Genomic DNA, 21,770 nt, shown 5'->3' with positions numbered 1-21,770 from the left:
TCCCTCTCTGCTCCTCCTCTCTCTCTCCCTCTCTGCTCCTCTCTCTCCCTCTCTATTCCTCTCTCTCCCTCTCTGCTCCTCTCTTTCCCTCTTTGTGCTGACAAGCTAAACACCAACATCATCAAATATACAGTTGAAACCAGATATTTACAGACTCTTCAGATAAAAACACTTTTTTAATTGTAACATCAAATCAGACTAAATGTTTATTTTTTTAGACTGATAAATATAAAAAACATATTTGTTAACTTTAAGAGTAAAGAGAGAAACTATCTGTATTTCTTAATTGCAAATGGCACCAAATTGTATTCAAACTGAGCCACACTTATGGAGCTCCACAATTCTTTTCCTGGTGTTTTGGTTGATATCTCTTGATGTTCCCATGTCAAAGAAACAGGCTCTGTGTTTTGCCTTATATGCATCCACAGCTGTGCCACCAATTTACTCACATGGACTCTACTAACCTATCAGAAGCTTCTTCAGCTCAGAATCGAATCGTCTGGAGTTTCTTATTAATTAACAATAAACTTAGTGTACATGTACTCCTACATTTGATGAAAGTGATTAAAATAGACAGCTCCCTCTTTTTATTCCGACATTTCAGTAATTCAAAAGATATTTCAACATTTATTTATCAAAAACAAAAGTTTACTCTAAATTGATGTTTAACAGTAAAAAAAAGTTTTTATGTTTTCTCCATAAATTGTATGTAAATATCTGGTTTCAACTGTGAATATCCTGCTGTGTATTGAAATTCCTCCTGTTTTGCATAGATATACTGAACAACATCCAAAGCATAATATATAAAATAACATCTGAGTTTTTTCTTTGAAAGAAGCTCCTTATGTCCATTGTTGTGTACATCAGTACACAACTGAAACCGATTTAGAGAGTTTGTTTAGCCGTGGAGGGAAACAACTGAAAATATGAAATGTAAGCTAAGACTCTCTAAAAAATCAGCATTGCTGTTCGGCTTTTTATTTATCCATTTGTTGATTCACTCGAAGAGCAAGTAACGCAACCAAGTGATCAGTTTGATATCAATCTTTTGTGATACACCGTCATATTTACATTATTAGTTCAGTATGAATGATTTGCTTTGGTACCTGGTCAAACTTAAGCTCTCCTCTGTCTGCAGCAAACTCGCAGGCAGCAGCTTCTCCCCCCTCGCTCACATGGGTGCTGTGCTCAGTCGCCTAGTGCCTGAGCTCGGATCATACCAAAATTAGGGGGAATTTATGACGGTGCGCTCTGTGCTTCGTGTGTTGTTCTTGTTTTATACAGTTGTCAGTCAGGCATCTAACTAACAAATTACACTCCAAAAGACCCCATGCTTCTGAAAAAATGACCCGGGCTTAAGCCCAGTAAGCCACCCCCCCCCGCTCCGCTGATGGTTGACTCCAAATCTCCCGAACACTATGTCGATTTGAGAACGCAGGACCGAAACAGCGAGACCAAGACAAGACCAAGACCAAAGTCCGTCGAGACCAAGACCGAGACCAAGACAAAAGTCCGTCGAGACCAAGACGAGACCAAGACCACGTAAAAGTGGTCTTGAGACCGGTCTCGAGACATCCAACTCTACCTTTGAGCAAGTGATGGGTCGTTCGCGAACGAAATGGCTCTTAGAGCCGGCTCTTTGACGTGAACGACGCGAGCCGGCTCCTTATCGCGAGCCGTCACGTGGGTTTTTTTTTTTTTCTTTCTCTCAGCCTCTCTCTCGCACTTTTTTTCCGCTTCACTCTGCACGCGAGCCTTGTGCTTTACGCTGGGCAGAGGGGGGAGGGGCGGTAGTTACACTCAGTAGCACAGGAACAGAGCCAGAGAGAGAGAAAGAGAGGCAGGGACAACAACATTAGAAAGGTATAGTAATCATCCACAACTATTTTCGGTTGCAGATGATAAAGGATTGAGAAAGTTTATTCATGCAGGTCCATATGACAGAGAATATGCATGTTCTTTTAGTTTTTATATTATTATAATTTATATTTAATTGTGTTGTGGTTTGCAGTGTTTTGTGTTCTTTTCACTTTAAATTTGTGAAAGGAAAAAGCTGAAAATGTAAATAGTTAAAACTTGAAATGTGAATAGTTGATTTTTGTATTAGATGATTTATTTATTACATTTTATGTGGAGTGAATAAATAAAAGTATATTTACGGTGGCCCCTAGAGACAAAGCACATACAAACTTCAAATCACGTACGAACTCTGAAGCATGTACAAACTCCAAAACACGTAAAAACACGTACAAACTCCAAAACACGTAAAAACTCCAAAACACGTAAAAACATGTACAAACTCCGAAGCACGTAAAAACTCAGAAGCATATAAAAACTCAGAAGCACATAAAAACTCAAAACACGTACAAAAGACAACAGAAGTGCTCCAGGATGCTGGGCGCAGTGTTGAGCCTTTGTTATCTTGTGGCTACACAAGCCAGCAAGTACCAATGACCGGATTTGGTGTGTGGTAATAACAGGTAAATGAACTTTTTTTAAAATTATTTGAATATATATATGAGTGCCTGTGTATAAATACACAAACAATACACACATGCTTTCAATTGTGTAATTTAAGTGATCTAGTAGCTCTGCTTTGGAAGTTCAGTTCATGCTAGAAATGTGTTTTGGAGTTTGTACGTGTTTTGTCTCTAGGGGCCACCGCATATATTTATATATAAACATATATAAATAAAACCACTTGTTTTTACGTTAGTAATTCCTTTTGTGCATAATTTTATATTATTGTTAATAATAAATTAATTAAAGCAACAAAACAACCTGAAGAGCCGGTTCGGAGCCGAAAGAGCCAGCTCTTTTTAGTGAGCCGAACCGAAAGAGCCGGATCTCTAAAAAGAGCCGGAAATCCCATCACTACTTTGAGTGTCAGATTTAGGCAGATTTGATTGCTTCCGTTTCATGATGACAGATTTAAGTGAACTCCTCTGTCTCCATTCCCAGACTTCTACTTTTGAATAAACTTTCCTTTAACTTGCTCCGAGTGCTCTTTTGTCTGCATGGTGTAACTGCAGCCTGGCATGCTGAATAACCAGTGAGTGGACCTTCCAGAAATATGTGATTTTGGCTGTTGAAGTAGGTCAGTCACCTTTGAAGGGCTGAATATTTATTTCATTGACCAATAATAAAAAGACTGTTATTATATTTTTAACATTATATGATTATATTCACAGTGATGCTTTGAGGAAGACTGCACTGTTTGTCCCAGAATAATCAAACTGCCATGAAATACATTCACTAATTTACTATTTGGAACTAACACACTATTAGTACATCTCAGAGACACCTTCTTTCTCACATGAAGAGTAACAGATTACATCTCTTACTGTGTCCGACCAAACAACTGCTGTGGAAAGTCAGTTATTAGCAGTTTTTTAACTACACCCGTAAATGAACGTTTGACTGAATGCTGATGAGTGAATACTGAGAAGTTAGGAGGAAATGTTTTCAAATTTTCCTCCAGAGAATCTGATTAAAATGTTTTTTGTGAGCAAGAATCAGTTTGATCAGTGACCTTTTTTCAGCCAGAAACCTTTAAGGTCACACATCCGCTTTAATATTATAATTTGCTGTTCTTTTTTTTAATACACCTTTGTAGAGAAGAAAAACATCTGGATGTCCTGATGCCAGATGCTTTTCTTTCCAAGCTCCTTACAGTGGCTTGCAAAAGTGTTTCGGCCCCCTTAAACTCTTCCACATTTTGTCACATTACAGCCGCAAACATGAATCAATTTTATTGGAATTTCACGTGAAAGACCAACACAAAGTGGTAAACATGTGAGAAGTGGAACAAAAATCATACATGATTCCAAACATCCACTAAAATTAAAGATTAAAATCAAAAATTCTAAAATTCACAGATCTGGTTCATTTTCTCACAGCACAAATTATATATAAAGCAATAAATAACCTGCTTCCTGACAATATTCTAAAAATGTTTTCTAAAAGGGAACGGGGATACAATTTGAGGGGGGAATTAAATTTAAAACATCCTCGTATCCGTACAACATTAAAAAGTTTTTGCATCTCTGTGTGTGGAGTGAAGCTGTGGAACAGACTAAGTAAAGATATGAAGCAATGTCCGAGCATGGCGCAGTTTAAAAAGCGGTTTAAGGATATGGTTTTTACAGGGTACAGGGAAAAGGTAGAGATTTGATAGGGTGTTCTTGTCTAATATTTTCATGTGTGTGCAGGTGCACGGGTATGTTGGTATGGGTTGTGTATCCTTGAGGTGTTAATGGGGTTATTGAAAATGTGTATATGTGCGTATGTGTGTATACATATGTATGGATAGATAGAAACATATATGTATATATATTAAAAAAATAAATAAATACACATGACATATAATGTAATTGGAAGGAGGTATTTCTGTAGTCTATTGATACTAGATAGTGGAAAAGGGGTGGGATTAAATAAGCTTATGCTTATTATGAGTTGTGGTTGCTCGTTTTCCTTTTGTTTTGCTTTGTTCATTTGTCTCTTTTAATTCTATTTTGTTGTACTTTTTCAACATGTTCAAAATAAAGATTCAATCAATCAAAACATTTTTTACAAATAAATAACTGTAAAGTGCGGTGTAAGTAATATTAGATTAGTATATTATTAGATAATTAATAATTAATATTACTAATAATTATTATTAATAATATTAGAGTAAGTAATATTATAGAGTAATAACCTGCAGTTCAAAAAAACTCCCCTCCGACAGCCAAACCCATCTGTTCTCTGATTGGATTGTTACATTTGTGATTGACATGACATTGACCAATCAGATGAAAGGAAGAAAAATAGGGTCAAAATTCGTACTTGTAACTTGCAGAGATTCACACGGGTTTTTTTTTTTGGCTAAGTCCACATACAAATCTTTTTTACACACACACACAAATTCTTTTTACACATACAAAAGTAGAAGTACAAAATATTTCTAACCACATTTTGAGCCCACAAAGCTGTACGTGAGCTCCACTGCAGTGGCTCGTGCACCGCTGCGTTCACGGCGTTTGCTGTAAATTACACAGCAGTGACATATGTATGTAAAATGTTTACTGAAGTTAGTGAAACAGTGTTTGTAAGGACTATAAGGTCCATAATTACTGAGGCAGTTGGGCTCAGTACACACACACACACACACACACACACACACACCATTTTTATCTGTATCTAACATTTCCGAGCAGCATGTCTTCATTATCTGTGTGTCTGCACTCTGCAAACACTCTGATTTCTGTGGTTTCAGATCCATTTCTCTCTCAAGGGAAATAAAGGGATTACACGGCCGTCTTTTCCTGTTTCATATGTTAGGCTATGGCTGTATCCTAATTCAGGGTCTGCAGCCTTAAAGGCCGCATTTTAAGGCCGATTACGTCACAGCGACGCGACGAAGGCTGTCCCACTTCGAAGGCTGCTCGAAATCCGGCCCTCAAATGCGTCCTTCATTTCCCTGAATTTTAAGGATGTGGCGGTGTAGACTTTGTGGCCCAACATATCCCAGAATGCTCAGCGCGGCAGTGGGTGTGGATAATTTTGGCGGAAAAAAACGGGGGATGAGGGGCGCCCGAAGAGTAAACTTTAAGGCTTTGTGAACTAGGGGGGTTAAGAAAGATATAGATTCACTAAAAATGTCGCTTTTAGTTATTATAATGTTAAATTATTATATTTGTAATTTATTTACGTTATTTTACTTTATTCAGAATTAACCTAGCGGTTAACTTTCTTTTCTAGATTTTGGAGGGTTAAAATTAAGCATACCAGTGATTAAACAGCTCATGTACTCTTTATTAAGAAGCACCTTAATAAAAGAAAGTGCTGATACTGAAAGAACAGAACTACAAAACAAAGTGGTCATGTCTCCATGTTACACTCTCACATAGCATTAAAACACATTTTCAAACACATTTATTTAAAGTTGAAAAATATACACAGGAATGTGTAACAAGATTTGGTAGAACAACGTAACAGTGCTTCTGAGCGAACTCGCATAACTTTGATGATTTCATTGCAATAAACCTACTCCTCACCTTCCTCATCTCCCTCCCCATCAACAGAGTCAACTCCAACCTCTTCATAATCCTTCTCTAGAGCTGCCATGTCCTCTCTAGCCTCAGAAAACTCACCCTCCTCCATTCCCTCACCCACATACCAGTGAACAAATGCACGCTTGCCGTACATCAAGCCCAGGCCTCAGCGATGGCGGTGGTGTTGCTCAGCATACACACAGCCCTCTGGACCTTGGCCAGGTCTCCACCAGGAAATGTGGATTTGAAGGGACATTAGTGGAAGTTCAGTGTAAAATGCTGGTAGAAAGAATAGCTGTAAGTGTAGCAGGTAAAACAGGTAAAGCGAAGCAGAGGAAGGAATTGCAGTTAGCAGTTGCTAAGTTGTGGCTGGAGCAGGCTCAGAAGAGGAGAGAAGAGCAGAATGTTAGCAGAAAGTAGAGCCAGAGAAGAGCGTGAGAGAGCAGAGGCAGAGGTGGAGGAGAGACTATAGGCTGAGTCAGCATTGAGTCCAAGACAGACTAGGCAGGGTAGGAAACAGAAAGTAAAGTTAGTGAACACAAACGTTACAACTACATATCCATCCCTGACACAACACAAAAAAAAACATATGGTTTTTCTGTAACAGAGTGTGAAGGGCTCTGCTGGGCACACTGGGCTGTCCGCTGGTTAGCAATGTTAATCCAGGTTTTCTCATGCACCTTCACAAGGAAAGGGAGGCGTTGGCAGCATCTGACCAGTCAAAAAAAGGGAAATTCACAGATAATATGACTTGTCTTGATGCCTAATAGTGATGGGATTTCCGGCTCTTTTTAGAGATCCGGCTCTTTCGGTTCGGCTCACTAAAAAGAGCCGGCTCTTTCGGCTCCGAACCGGATCTTCAGGTTGTTTTGTTGCTTTAATTAATTTATTATTAACAATAATATAAAATTATGCACAAAAGGAATTACTAACGTAAAAACAAGTGGTTTTATTTATATATGTTTATATATAAATATATGCGGTGGCCCCTAGAGACAAAACACGTACAAACTCCAAAACACATTTCTAGCATGAACTGAACTTCCAAAGCAGAGCTACTAGATCACTTAAATTACACAATTGAAAGCATGTGTGTATTGTTTGTGTATTTATACACAGGCACTCATATATATATTCAAATAATTAAAAAAAAAGTTCATTTACCTGTTATTACCACACACCAAATCCGGTCGTTGGTACTTGCTGGCTTGTGTAGCCACAAGATAACAAAGGCTCAACACTGCGCCCAGCATCCTGCAGCACTTCTGTTGTCTTTTGTACGTGTTTTGAGTTTTTATGTGCTTCTGAGTTTTTATATGCTTCTGAGTTTTTACGTGCTTCGGAGTTTGTACGTGTTTTTACGTGTTTTTGGAGTTTTTACGTGTTTTGGAGTTTGTACGTGTTTTTACGTGTTTTGGAGTTTGTACATGCTTCAGAGTTCGTACGTGATTTGAAGTTTGTATGTGCTTTGTCTCTAGGGGCCACCGTAAATATACTTTTATTTATTCACTCCACATAAAATGTAATAAATAAATCATATAATACAAAAATCAACTATTCACATTTCAAGTTTTAACTATTTAAATTTTCAGCTTTTTCCTTTCACAAATTTAAAGTGAAAAGAACACAAAACACTGCAAACCACAACACAATTAAATATAAATTATAATATGAAAACTAAAAGAACATGCATATTCACCTGCATGAATAAACTTTCTCAATCCTTTATCATCTGCAACCGAAAATAGTTGTGGATGATTACTATACCTTTCTAATGTTGTTGTCCCTGCCTCTCTTTCTCTCTCTCTGGCTCTGTTCCTGTGCTACTGAGTGTAACTACCGCCCCTCCCCCCTCTGCCCAGCGTAAAGCACAAGGCTCGCGTGCAGAGTGAAGCGGAAAAAAAGTGCGAGAGAGAGGCTGAGAGAAAGAAAAAAAAAAAAAAACCCACGTGACGGCTCGCGATAAGGAGCCGGCTCGCGTCGTTCACGTCAAAGAGCCGGCTCTAAGAGCCATTTCGTTCGCGAACGACCCATCACTAATGCCTAAAATGTTTTTATGCTTGATTCAATTTAGCTGTTAAGTGTCTTTTACTCTGCTGGTGCCGGTTAGGTTCCAGATTAGAGATCAGCAGGTATGAAATCACGACGTACTGACCAATCAATCCTCCAGAAAATAGTGTCACTATTCCTGGAAGATCCCTTTGACTTCTGTTGGGGGAGGAGAGGGTCTAAAGTTTCATTTTTGTCTAATGTCTTTGTGTTTCACTAATGAGCATCAGTAAGAAAAAAACGTGTTCTTAGATGCAACTTTTCTCCTTTGATGTTTTTTTGTTGTCAGCAAACAACCACACGATCTGCGTTACAGTTTTTTACAGACGCTAGGGCACATTTCTCAATACTTAGGTCACTTGTGCAAAACTCTTCACACAATTCTCCTAACTGACCCTCAGCTTGGCAAAGCAGTTCATTTCACATTCAAAATGCACTACAACTACCAAAACACTTCATTCAGGTGTCAAATAAACTCATTCTTCCAGAACACTAGCAAAGGTTGACAGCCGACAAACACACTTTGTCACCCACAAAACAATGACCTAAAAAACACTAACAACATGTAGCATTACACAGTGTTTTCCTGTGTAAAACAAGGACACATCTCTGTTTATAATTTCAATATATGTTACTGGAATGAATCAGACATCATGCAGACGTCGGTAATATTTGTTTATGTATTTTTATTTTTTTGCACTAAGTAATCCCAAAATACAAGAATTTGTGTACACGCCATCCACTGATACACATACAATAGTAATGCTAATCTACTCAGTCTTCTCCATTTGGCCACAGGTTCTCATCCACATCACATCTTATGTCATCTAGGGCAATACACCTAGGAAAGAATCTTCTGGCTGCCAGAATTGAAGGAGTTGAAAAATTGAAGGAGTAACACCTGTGTAGATGTTCATCTACAATGAGAATCAGCTGTGGCTGGTTAAACTGCATTTTTAGATTTAAAATATGTTTCAATAAAATATTGCTGTTGGATTTTGCTGTCTTTTCAAGTTTTGCATTGTGTTATTGTTTTGACCATGAGTTTAACAGTTTTGAAAACAGTATGTAAGCACATGCAAAATGTCCTGTCCGTACAAAGATTTTTGGCAGTTGTTGTGTCTGAGTGAGAAGATGATTCATGAAATTTGAGAGATGTAGTCATTGAATGCATTTTGTGCCAAAACAATGATAACTGATCCTCAGTTTATCCCACATAGACTTCTGTTGTGCTCACTGTGTGAGGAGTTTTGCAAACGTGACCTAAGTATTGAGACATGTGTCCTAGCGTCTGTAAAAAACTGTAATTCACTAACGGAGATTTGCCGCGTGGCGTTAACGTCATTTTAATGAGATTAACGCTGACAGCACTAGTTTTAATATTTAATATATTTAAGGATTTAATTTTGAAATCTTTTTTTCATTTATGTATTTATTTTATTGTTATTTAACTTTCTTTGTCTGTTTATGTTTTTTTTTACTTTTATCTCAGTTTTTGTGATGGAAAGCACTTTATTCAACCATGTTGGTTTTAACGTACTCTATAAATAAAGTTGGATTGGATTGGACTAATATGATGAAAGCAAGCCCAAGCCTGAAATCGACTCCTGATCTTTGATCCGTCCTCACCTGGTCGTGAACGTGATGGTCAGCCAGGTATCCAGTTTACCTTTGAGTGTCAGATTTAGGCAGATTTGATTGCTTCCGTTTCATAGTGACAGATTTAAGTGAACTCCTCTGTCTCCATTCCCAGACTTCTACTTTTGAATAAACTTTCCTTTAACTTGCTCCGAGTGCTCTTTTGTCTGCATGGTGTAACTGCAGCCTGGCATGCTGAATAACCAGTGAGTGGACCTTCCAGAAATATGTGATTTTGGCTGTTGAAGCAGGTCAGTCACCTTTGAATGGCTGAATATTTATGGAGTCATCAGTTGACGTTCGTTTGTGGAAGTCTGTTTTCACTCTGATAATAAAGAGGATTTATTTATTTCATTGACCAATAATAAAAAGACTGTTATTATATTTTTAACATTATATGATTATATTCACAGTGATGCTTTGAGGAAGACTGCACTGTTTGTCCCAGAATAATCAAACTGCCATGAAATACATTCACTAATTTATTATTTGGAACTAACACACTATTAGTACATCTCAGAGACACCTTCTTTCTCACATGAAGAGTAACAGATTACATCTCTCACTGTGTCCGACCAAACAACTGCTGTGGAAAGTCAGTTATTAGCAGTAACTACACCCGTAAATGAACGTTTGACTGAATGCTGATAAGTGAATACTGAGAAGTTAGGAGGAAATGTTTGCAAATTTTCCTGCAGAGAATCTGATTAAAATGTTTTTTGTGAGCAAGAATCAGTTTGATCAGTGACCTTTTTTCAGCCAGAAACCTTTAAGGTCACACATCTGCTGTAATATTATAATTTGCTGTGCTTTTTTTTAAATACACCTTTATGGAGAAGAAAAACATCTGGATGCCAGAAGTTTTTCTTTCCAAGTTCTTTACAGTGGCTTGCAAAAGTGTTTGGCCCCCTTAAACTTTTCCACATTTTGTCACATTACAGCCGCAAACATGAATCAATTTTATTGGAATTCCACGTGAAAGACCAACACAAAGTGGTAAACATGTGAGAAGTGGAACAAAAATCATACGATTCCAAACATTTTTTACAAATAAATAACTGTAAAGTGTTTTGCAATCTTGGCTCAGTACACACACACACACACACACACACACACACACACACACACACACCATTTTTATCTGTATCTAACATTTCCGAGCAGCATGTCTTCATTATCTGTGTGTCTGCACTCTGCAAACACTCTGATTTCTGTGGTTTCAGATCCATTTCTCTCTCAAGGGAAATAAAGGGATTACACGGCCGTCTTTTCCTGTTTCATATGTTAGGCTATGGCTGTATCCTAATTCAGGGTCTGCAGCCTTAAAGGCCGCATTTTAAGGCCGATTACGTCACAGCGACGCGACGAAGGCTGTCCCACTTCGAAGGCTGCTCGAAATCCGGCCCTCAAATGCGTCCTTCATTTCCCTGAATTTTAAGGATGTGGCGGTGTAGACTTTGTGGCCCAACATATCCCAGAATGCTCAGCGCGGCAGTGGGTGTGGATAATTTTGGCGGAAAAAAACGGGGGATGAGGGGCGCCCGAAGAGTAAACTTTAAGGCTTTGTGAACTAGGGGGGTTAAGAAAGATATAGATTCACTAAAAATGTCGCTTTTAGTTATTATAATGTTAAATTATTATATTTGTAATTTATTTACGTTATTTTACTTTATTCAGAATTAACCTAGCGGTTAACTTTCTTTTCTAGATTTTGGAGGGTTAAAATTAAGCATACCAGTGATTAAACAGCTCATGTACTCTTTATTAAGAAGCACCTTAATAAAAGAAAGTGCTGATACTGAAAGAACAGAACTACAAAACAAAGTGGTCATGTCTCCATGTTACACTCTCACATAGCATTAAAACACATTTTCAAACACATTTATTTAAAGTTGAAAAATATACACAGGAATGTGTAACAAGATTTGGTATAACAACGTAACAGTGCTTCTGAGCGAACTCGCATAACTTTGATGATTTCATTGCAATAAACCTACTCCTCACCTTCCTCATCTCCCTCCCAATCAACAGAGTCAACTCCAACCTCTTCATAATCCTTCTCTAGAGCTGCCATGTCCTCTCTAGCCTCAGAAAACTCACCCTCCTCCATTCCCTCACCCACATACCAGTGAACAAATGCACGCTTGGCGTACATCAAGTCAAACTTGTGGTCAAGTCATGCCCAGGCCTCAGCGATGGCGGTGGTGTTGCTCAGCATACACACAGCCCTCTGGACCTTGGCCAGGTCTCCACCAGGAACCACAGTGGGTGGCTGGTAGTTGATGCCGACCTTGAAACCGGTGGGGCACCAGTCCACGAACTGGATGGTGCGCTTGGTTTTGATGGTAGCAATGGCAGCGTTGACATCTTTGGGCACCACATCGCCACGGTACAAAAGGCAGCAGGCCATGTACTTGCCGTGGCGAGGGTCACATTTCACCATCTGATTGGCTGGCTCGAAGCAAGCGTTTGTGATTTCTGGTACAGTTAACTGCTCGTGATAAGCTTTCTCTGCAGAGATGACGGGGGCGTAGGTGGCCAGGGGGAAATGGATACGAGGGTAGGGCACCAAGTTGGTCTGGAACTCTGTCAGATCAACATTGAGGGCGCCATCAAAGCGGAGCGAAGTAGTGATGAAGGACACAATCTGGCTGATCAACCTGTTCAGGTTGGTGTAGGAAGGACGCTCGATATCGAGGTTCCTACGGCAGATGTCATAGATTTCCTCGTTATCTACCATGAAGGCACAGTCAGAGTGCTCTAGGGTGGTGTGGGTGGTCAGGATGGAGTTGTATGGCTCAACCACAGCAGTGGACACTTGGGGAGCTGGGTAGATGGAAAACTCCACCTCCTGTGCAAATCTCCCATCCGGACGTTTATGCCTAAAGGGTTGTATGGTCTAAAGAGATTGTTGATTGAGCATTAAACACCAAGTGTTGTTCTTCTTTCAGCCCAAAGATCAAAGAATTGGGGTATTTAACAGGATCCAACCATCGCCCTGATCAGACATATTCTAACAGGATTGCACACAGGATGCTGCAGAAGCAAAATCAGTTTCCAAAACGTCAATCTGGATATCAGCCTGTTTTCTTTTCCTCATTACATCATGAGCTTTAGAGTATCTGCTGAGCTACTGGGCACAACTTAATATAAGCTGTTTATATTTATTTCTGATCTACAACAAGCAGCACAACTGTTAGAACTGTCACAGCTGACATTAACTTAGATGGAAACCTACTTCCACGACAGAGTTTACCTCCTATGGTGTCAATATAAGCTCAGACGCATGTTGAATAACAAATATCCACTTTCCCTGCTGCCACCTGCATGAACATTACAGCCAACAGGTGGATTTTCCCGTTTCACAGCTAGCCAAACAACGAGGAAACACTGACTGTTTAGGAGACACAGAGTGAAAGTGGACAGCACATCTTTGGTTTCTTAACATGAAACTCTTTGCTGTAGCCAGGGGGAGCACCAAAGTGACCCCCCTTAGACTTGTTAGTTTTAATCTTGTTTTCCACTGAGGTTCACTGGTTTTCTAATATAATGTAAGTCTATGAGCTGCAGCCAACCCACCAACCTGATGACGTCACGTTCTGTTGTAAAAACTTCAAGGACTTCTCTCTTAAATCTAACTTCACAGACAATGTTACATCTATGCAAGTTTGTGACAGCAGGGCTTCATGGTGCAAATTAATCTTTATACACGTGGTGTTTAATGTCCACTTTAACTCCAAGTGGAAATTTTTTTAATGACTTTATTTTAGGGCAAATTCAAAAAACGTTTGGCAGTTTATTTAAATAATATTAAAATCCCCCATAAGTAGGATGGCAAAGGGTCCAATTTGTCCCAGTGGATGGAAATGCAAGGTGTGAAACTGCAGCGTGGATCATTGTTTTCTATTTTTACATAACTGGGAATGCCCAGCAGGCAGACCCAGGACACACTGGAGAGATTATATCTCTCGGCTGGCCTGGGAACGCTTTGGTATTCCCCCGGATAAGCTGGAGGAGGTGGCTGGGGAGAGGGAGGTCTGGGCCTTTCTGCTTAGGCTGCTGCCCCCGCGACCCGGCCTCGGATAAAGCGGATGAAGATGGATGGATGGTGTTGATATTGAAAGAGTCAGTGAAAATAAATTTCTGGGGGTAATAATAGATGAAAAACTGGAGTGCTCACGTAAGATATATTCATTCCAAAGTATCACGAAGCATTGCAATACTAAACAAGGCAAAGCAGGTATCACACGGGACATCAATTCATATTCTCTACTGTTCACTGGTTTCACCATACTTAAGCTTTTGTGCAGAGGTCTGGGGCAACAACTATTAAACCACATTACTTTCACTTTTTACTCTTCAACAAAAAAGCAGTTCGAATCATCCACAATGCAGGTTATAGGGAACATACAAACTCACTATTTTTGCAGTCTGAAATATTGAAATTTGCTGATATAGTGAAATTCCAAACAGCACAAATTCTATTCAAAGCATAAAAAATGAGGAACTGCCAGATTATATTCAGAGTATGTTTTTTTTTTAAAGGAATAAGTTATAATTTAAGGGGTTTTTGTAACTTCAAAACAGGGCAGGTACGTACAACAGGAAAAAGCTTTTGTGTTTCTGTGCATGGAGTGAAGCTGTGGAACAGTTTGAATATGGAATTGAAGCAATATCCAAACATAAAACAGTTCAACAAGAGTTATAAAGATATGATCTTCTTGAGCTATAAAGAAAAGGGAAAATGTTGAAATTAAGTGAATTGTCGCTATTTAGAAAATTTCCTGATGTGATATTATATTATATCAGAAATCTGTTCACTATTTTTATTACAGATTATATGGTAAATGGCCTGTATTTATATAGCGCTTTACTAGTCCCTAAGGACCCCAAAGCGCTTAACATATCCAGTCATCCACCCATTCACACACTGGTGATGGCAGCTACATTGTAGCCACAGCCACCCTGGGGCGCACTGACAGAGGCGAGGCTGCCGGACACTGGCGCCACCGGGCCCTCTGACCACCACCAGTAGGCAACGGGTGAAGTGTCTCGCCCAAGGACACAACGACCGAGACTGTCCAAGCCGGGGCTCGAATCGGCAACCTTCTGATTACAAGGCGATGCCTGGACTTCTCTGCTTACTTAGACCAAACCAAACCCTGAATTATGTTGGAAAATATGTGATGTTTTATGAAGGATCACATAGGAAACAACATTTTTTAGTTGTTTTTGAAACTAAAAAACTATTCAAAAAGTTTTAAATACAGGGAGTGCAGAATTATTAGGCAAGTTGTATTTTTGAGGAATAATTTTATTATTGAACAACAACCATGTTCTCAATGAACCCAAAAAACTCATTAATATCAAAGCTGAATGTTTTTGGAAGTAGTTTTTAGATTGTTTTTAGTTTTAGCTATTTTAGGGGGATATCTGTGTGTGCAGGTGACTATTACTGTGCAGAATTATTAGGCAACTCAACAAAAAACAAATATATACCCATTTCAATTATTTATTTTTACCAGTGACACCAATATAACATCTCCACATTCACAAATATACATTTCTGACATTCAAAAACAAAACAAAAACAAATCAGCGACCAATATAGCCACCTTTCTTTGCAAGGACACTCAAAAGCCTGCCATCCATGGATTCTGTCAGTGTTTTGATCTGTTCACCATCAACATTGCGTGCAGCAGCAACCACAGCCTCCCAGACACTGTTCAGAGAGGTGTACTGTTTTCCCTCCTTGTAAATCTCACATTTGATGATGGACCACAGGTTCTCGATGATCAGATGAACAAGGAGGCCATGTCATTAGTTTTTCTTCTTTTATACCCTTTCTTGCCAGCCACGCTGTGGAGTACTTGGACGCGTGTGATGGAGCATTGTCCTGCATGAAAATCATGTTTTTCTTGAAGGATGCAGACTTCTTCCTGTACCACTGCTTGAAGAAGGTGTCTTCCAGAAACTGGCAGTAGGACTGGGAGTTGAGCTTGACTCCATCCTCAACCCGAAAAGGCCCCACAAGCTCATCTTTGATGATACCAGCCCAAACCAGTACTCAGAATCAGAATCAGAAAGGGTTTTATTGCCAAATGTTGAGCAGGTTTACAACATTAGGAAATTGCTGCGGTGCTTCAGTGCAAACATACTGTCGTAAAAATATAAAAATAAGAATAAGAATTAAAAGTGCTAAGTAGAAAGATATATACATGATATATACATGAGTGCAGGTGGTGATCAGTGCCAAACATGGGATGATGCAGTGACACAGCGTAGGGTCATGTGTTAGTGGTGGGAACAGTCATACGGTTATTGTTCATGTGTCCAACAGCAGAGGGGAAGAAACTGTTCTTATGGCGAGAGGTTCTGGTGCGAATGGACTGGAGCCTCCTGCCTGAGGGGAGCAGGTCAAACAGACTGTGTCCAGGGTGAGAAGGGTCAGCTGTGATCCGAGCTGCACGCCGCAGTGTCCTGGAGGTGTATTGGTCCTGCAGAGATGGGAGTCTGCAGCCAATCACCTTCTCAGCAGAGCGCACAACTCTCTGTTTGTCCCTGATAGTGGCTCCAGCGTACCACACGGTGATGGAGGAGGTGAGGATGGACTCGATGATTGCAGTGTAGAACTGCATCATCGTCCGTGTTGGCAGGTTGAATTTCTTCAGCTGCCTCAGGAAGTACATCCTCTGCTGGGCTTTCTTAATGACGGAAGTGATGGTGGGCTCCCACTTCAGGTCCTGGGTGATGGTGATACCCAGGAAGCGGAATGAGTCCACAGAGGTGATGGGGGTGTCAGACAGGATGATGGGGGGGGAGTGGAGCTGTGTGCTTCCTGAAGTCCACAATAATCTCCACTGTCTTCTCGGCATTCAGCACCAGGTCGTTGTGGCTGCACCAGGACACCAGACATTCAACCTCCCTCCTGTAGGCAGACTCATCCCCGTCCGAGATGAGTCCAATAACGGTGGTGTCATCTGCAAACTTGATTAGCTTGACAGACTGGTGGGTGGAGGTGCAGCAGTTGGTGTACAGGGAGAAGAGCAGAGGAGAAAGAACACAGCCCTGAGGGGAGCCGGTGCTGATGGTCCGGGAGTCCGAGACATTCTTTCCCAGCCTCACATGCTGCTTCCTGTCCGTCAGGAAGTCAGTGATCCACCGGCAGATGGGATCAGGCACATTCATCTGGGAAAGCTTGCCTTGGAGATGGTCTGGAAGGATGGTGTTGAAGGCAGAGGTGAAGTCCACAAACAGGATCCTGGCGTAGGTTCCTGGGGAGTCCAGATGCTGCAGGATGAAGTGTAGGGCCATGTTGATTGCGTCATCTACAGACCTGTTGGCTCTGTATGCAAACTGCAGGTGATCCAGGAGGGGGGCCGTGAGGGTCTTGAGATGGGAGAGAACCAGGCGCTCAAATGACTTCATGACCACAGATGTCAGAGCCACGGGTCTGTAGTCATTTAGTCCAGTGATCCTAGGTTTCTTGGGGACAGGGATTATGGTAGAGGACTTGAAGCAGGCAGGCACATGAGATGTCTGCAGTGAGGAGTTGAAAATGCCAGAAAACACTGGGGCCAGCTCGTTTGCACAGTGTCTGAGGGTGGCAGGAGACACACCGTCTGGGCCGGGAGCTTTCCGAGCATTCAGGTTCTTAAACTGTTTCCTCACATCTGCTTCATGAATATGATGGTTTGAAAGTGGTGATGGCTCTGTGGAGGGGGTAGAGGTGGGGGAATTAGTGTCCAAAGTGTCTCTATTGTTGGGGCCGTTGGAGGTGTGAAGGCTGCCTGATGGCTCGTCAAAACGGCAGTAGAAGTCGTTGAGGGTGTTGGCCAAGAGCAAGTCGTCAGTGGAGTGGGGGGTTTTAGGCTTGTAGTTGGTGATATTCCTAAAACCTTTCCACACAGAGGCCGAGTCATTCTCTGAGATCTGCTGCTGCATCTTCTCAGAGTGCTGATGTTTAGCAATGTCCACTTCTTTAGTGAACCTGTACTTGGCCTCTCTGTAGCAGTCCCTGTCTCCGCTTCTGAACGCCTTTCTCTTTTCCAGCCACAGCTTTTTGAGTTTAGGGTTTGTCATTGTTATAACTCACCCTGGTGCGTGATGGCACAATGCTGTCCTCACAGAAGTGGATATAGGAGGTGTCAGTGTCCGTAAACTCGTCCAAGCTGTTAGAAGCAGCCTTCATTGTGTCCCAGTCTGTAGACTCCAAACACGTGCGAAGCTCCTCCACAGCCTCGTTGCTCCACAGTTTTTTAGTCCTCACGACAGGTTTGGAGAGCTTCAGCCTCTGTCTGTACGCGGGGATCAGGTGGATTATGACGTGGTCAGAAAGTCCGAGTGACGCGCGGGGCACCGCGCGATAGGCCCCGCTGATCGTGCTGTAGCAGTGGTCTAATGTCCTCTCCTCTCTGGTCGGGCATTTAATATACTGCTTGTATTTGGGAAGCTCATGGCTCAGATTGGCTTTGTTAAAGTCCCCAAGAGCAATGATGAGAGAGTCCGGGAATGTCTGCTCCATGTGCAGTATCTGCTCTGCGAGTGCGCACTGAGCTGCCTGCGCATCCGCATCTGGCAGGATGTAAACAGCGGCCAGGATGAATGAAGCAAACTCCCGCGGAGAATAAAACGGTTTGCAGTGAATAAAAAGATATTCCAGAGAGGAAGAGCAGTGCTGAGCAATCACTGTTACATCTGTGCACCAGCCACTATTAATGTAGAAGCAGACACCTCCACCTTTGGTCTTACCAGAGAGAGAGGCCTGCCGGTCCACGCGCAGCAGATGAAAGCCCTCCAGCTTGAGCGCGCAGTCCGGGGTGTCCTCACAGAGCCACGTCTCCGTAAAACATAACACACAGGAGGAGGCAAAGTCTCTGTTCATGCTCCACCTCCACCTTGCTGGCATCTGAGTGGGACTGGAGCTCTCTGCCCTTTACCAATCCAGCCACGGGCCCATCCATCTGGCCCATCAAGACTCACTCTCATGTCATCAGTCCATAAAACCTTAGAAAAACCAGTCTTGAGATATTTCTTGGCCCAGTCTTGACGTTTCAGCTTGTGTGTCTTGTTCAGTGGTGGTCGTCTTTCAGCCTTTCTTACCTTGGCCATGTCTCTGAGTATTGCACACCTTGTGCTTTTGGGCACTCCAGTGATGTTGCAGCTCTGAAATATGGCCAAACTGGTGGCAAGTGGCATCTTGGCAGCTGCACGCTTGACTTTTCTCAGTTCATGGGCAGTTATTTGGCGTCTTGGTTTTTCCACACGCTTCTTGCGACCCTGTTGACTATTTTGAATGAAACGCTTGATTGTTCGATGATCACGCTTCAGAAGCTTTGCAGTTTTGAGACTGCTGCATCCCTCTGCAAGATATCTCACTATTTTTGACTTTTCTGAGCCTGTCAAGTCCTTCTTTTGACCCATTTTGCCAAAGGAAAGGACGTTGCCTAATAATTATGCACACCTGATATAGGGTGTTGATGTCATTAGACCACACCCCTTCTCATTACAGAGATGCACATCACCTAATATGCTTAATTGGTAGTAGGCTTTCGAGCCTATACAGCTTGGAGTAAGACAACATGCATGAAGAGGATGATGTGGACAAAATACTCATTTGCCTAATAATTCTGCACTCCCTGTAGTTTAGAAAGGACTTTTACATTTTCATAAATATTCATGGCTGTGTGGTAAAGCTGACATTATCTCACTTGTAACTGTTCAGATTGGACACTGTGACTGGCCGGTTCTGTGCTCCAGACCACATGTTTGATACCCCTGGACCCATGCAACGAAGTATAAAATAACCCGTGTCCACACTTTGACCTGTGAAGAGTGAAAGCAGATATACGGCGTGATATCGACCCAAACGCTTCAAAGTGTTCCTTGATGATGTGATAAAGAAGTGGCGTTCCTCCTCCAACCACAAACAGGAAGCTCATGAAGCGAGCAGTGTCAGTGCTTGTACGACACTCACCAGGAGACCTCTGAGCAGGATGGCTGCAGTCGCACAGCTCTGCTTCTCCCTGCTGTTCACTCTCATCAGCAACATTCATGCAGAAGAATTTATCGCCATAAGAGAAGAAGGAGGCTCTTTACAGTTCAAGCTCCCAGATCAAAACAGCTCCTGCATCACCTCCAGACGTGTTGGTGAAGATACTCTGGTCCTGTGGAACATCTCTGACCCCTGGAACAGAAAATTCACAGTACATGAAGACCTGACAGGACGACTCTCATTTCCTGAGACATTTCATGGTTCTCCTTCATTTACTCTCAACAACCTGGCCCACTCAGACTCTGGACTGTACCGAGATGTGTGCTGGACTCAGGGCAGCGTGACATATGAGAGAAACATCAGCCTGACTGTGTGCAAGACAGTAAGGTGGGAAGAATATATCACAAGTACTGAAGACACTGTAGACGTACAATGTAAAGGAGCAGGTGAGAATCTGACGGTGCGTCGGATCAGACATTACGGGGAGTGGCAACAACAAGCCGGGCTGAGTAGTTTCGAAGACAGAATTTTGAAGGTGAATAAAGTCCAAGAAAGTTTCCTGCAGGTGACAAACGCATCACTTCTTCATGTCAACACACAACCAACGTCTTACATCTGCCTGTTGATGAACCAACAGCAGTGTGTGAGCACTTACTCTGTACGTTTGACCAAACAAACAAAGCTACGTTATGCTTCAGAGGGAGACACAGCTGTGCTGGAGTGTCCCTTCATGGACCCCATTCATGACCAGCCCCCAGTTTGGTGGATGGAGGCAGGTTCCGACATTATTGATCAAGAACTTGGTCAAAACTTCTCGCTGGTACTTCCATCACTAATGTTAAATGATTCAGGTATCTACAGCTGTGTAGGGGAAAAAGTAATACATTCGTACTGGCTTTTGGTGTGCCCTAAATTTGGTCCACCTGCAGTAAAGGTTTTCTCAGAGGGAGATGAAGTCACTATGAGATGCTCTGATGATTGGGAAAAAAGTACTTCGGGCTTTATGTTCATTAAGTTGATCCAAACAGAAGGCAAAATTGTGTACGATGATGAGTTCTGCAGTGACAATAGAATCACTTGTTCCCATGACAGCCTGATAATCTCTAATGTCTCACTGGAAGATGCAGGAGAGTATATGTGTACAGGTTATAAGTCAGAGTATGAGTGTGTGTCAAGAGAAAAATTTGTTCTGATCTACAGAGAGCCCTTTGGGGTTTAATCGACCTTCTACAGAGTCAGGTGGATACTGCTCAGCGGTCTGCAGGTGATGCTTTGTGTTGTTGTGGTCTGTGTGATACAGAAAACCAGGAGAGGAGAGCACTTAATATGCTTATCAGCATTTATAATAATAATAATAATAATAATAATAATAATAATATATAGAAGTGATGAAATCAAAACAAAAACAAACAAAAATATTATTGTGAGAAGTTCGGCCATTCGGGAGGGGCTCAGAGTAGAGCAGCTGCTGCTCCACATCGAAAGGAGCCAGCTGAGGTGGTTCGGGCATCTGACAAGGATGCCCCCTGGGCGCCTCCTGGGTGAGGTGTTCCAGGCATGTCCCACAGGGAGGAGGCCCCGGGGCAGACCCAGGACACGCTGGAGAGATTATATCTCTCGGCTGGCCTGGGAACACCTTGGTGTTCCCCCGGATAAGCTGGAGGAGGTGGCTGGGGAGAGGGAGGTCTGGGCCTCTCTGCTTAGGCTGCTGCTCCCGCGACCTGGCCTCGGATAAAGCGGATGAAGATGGATGGATGGATGGATGGATGGATGGATGAATGAATCTGTGACCTGACTGGACGGTTCAGTCTCTTATGTGATTATATATTTTAAACATTTTGCCTTTTTCTATCTTTTGACTTAATTCTTCTATATTTCTGCTCACATTTTATTTCAGTTATAGTGATTTTGTGCTTTTTTGTTTTATGTGATTTAATTTTATCTATATCTCATTCATGTATCTCTCAGAGTATCATTTTGAATATTCTTCTGTTTCTATCAGTGATCAGTTCGATCTATAAGAAATGTTAGAAACCAGTTGTAAATGTATTCGT

General features: G+C 41.7%; 1 protein-coding gene across 1 annotated transcript; it reads right to left on the bottom strand.

The window, feature by feature from the left end:
* Nucleotides 1-11,463: 11,463 nt before the first annotated feature.
* On the bottom strand, nt 11,464-19,488 carry LOC112435909 (tubulin alpha-1C chain). The gene is made up of 2 exons (XM_024804956.2): nt 19,433-19,488; nt 11,464-12,604 (listed from the first exon to the last, which is right to left on the bottom strand). The coding sequence occupies exons 1-2, from the start codon at nt 19,486-19,488 to the stop codon at nt 11,899-11,901; spliced, it is 762 nt and encodes a 253-aa protein (XP_024660724.2). The 3' UTR covers nt 11,464-11,898.
* Nucleotides 19,489-21,770: the final 2,282 nt, after the last annotated feature.

Source organism: Maylandia zebra, linkage group LG14 (assembly GCF_041146795.1).
Source record: "Maylandia zebra isolate NMK-2024a linkage group LG14, Mzebra_GT3a, whole genome shotgun sequence".
NCBI classification, from domain to species: Eukaryota; Metazoa; Chordata; class Actinopteri; order Cichliformes; family Cichlidae; genus Maylandia; species Maylandia zebra.
This window is presented reverse-complemented; position numbering and strand designations above follow the sequence as displayed.

What these genes read in the sequence shown, in the direction of transcription:
- LOC112435909 (XM_024804956.2), bottom strand. Translation starts at nt 19,488, where the DNA reads ATGTGGTCTGGAGCACAGAACCGGCCAGTCACAGTGTCCAATCTGAAC. An exon ending in TCCAATCTGAACAGTTACAA is followed by an intron (nt 12,605 to 19,432) that starts GTGAGATAATGT and finishes ACAACCCTTTAG; the next exon opens with GCATAAACGTCCGGATGGGA.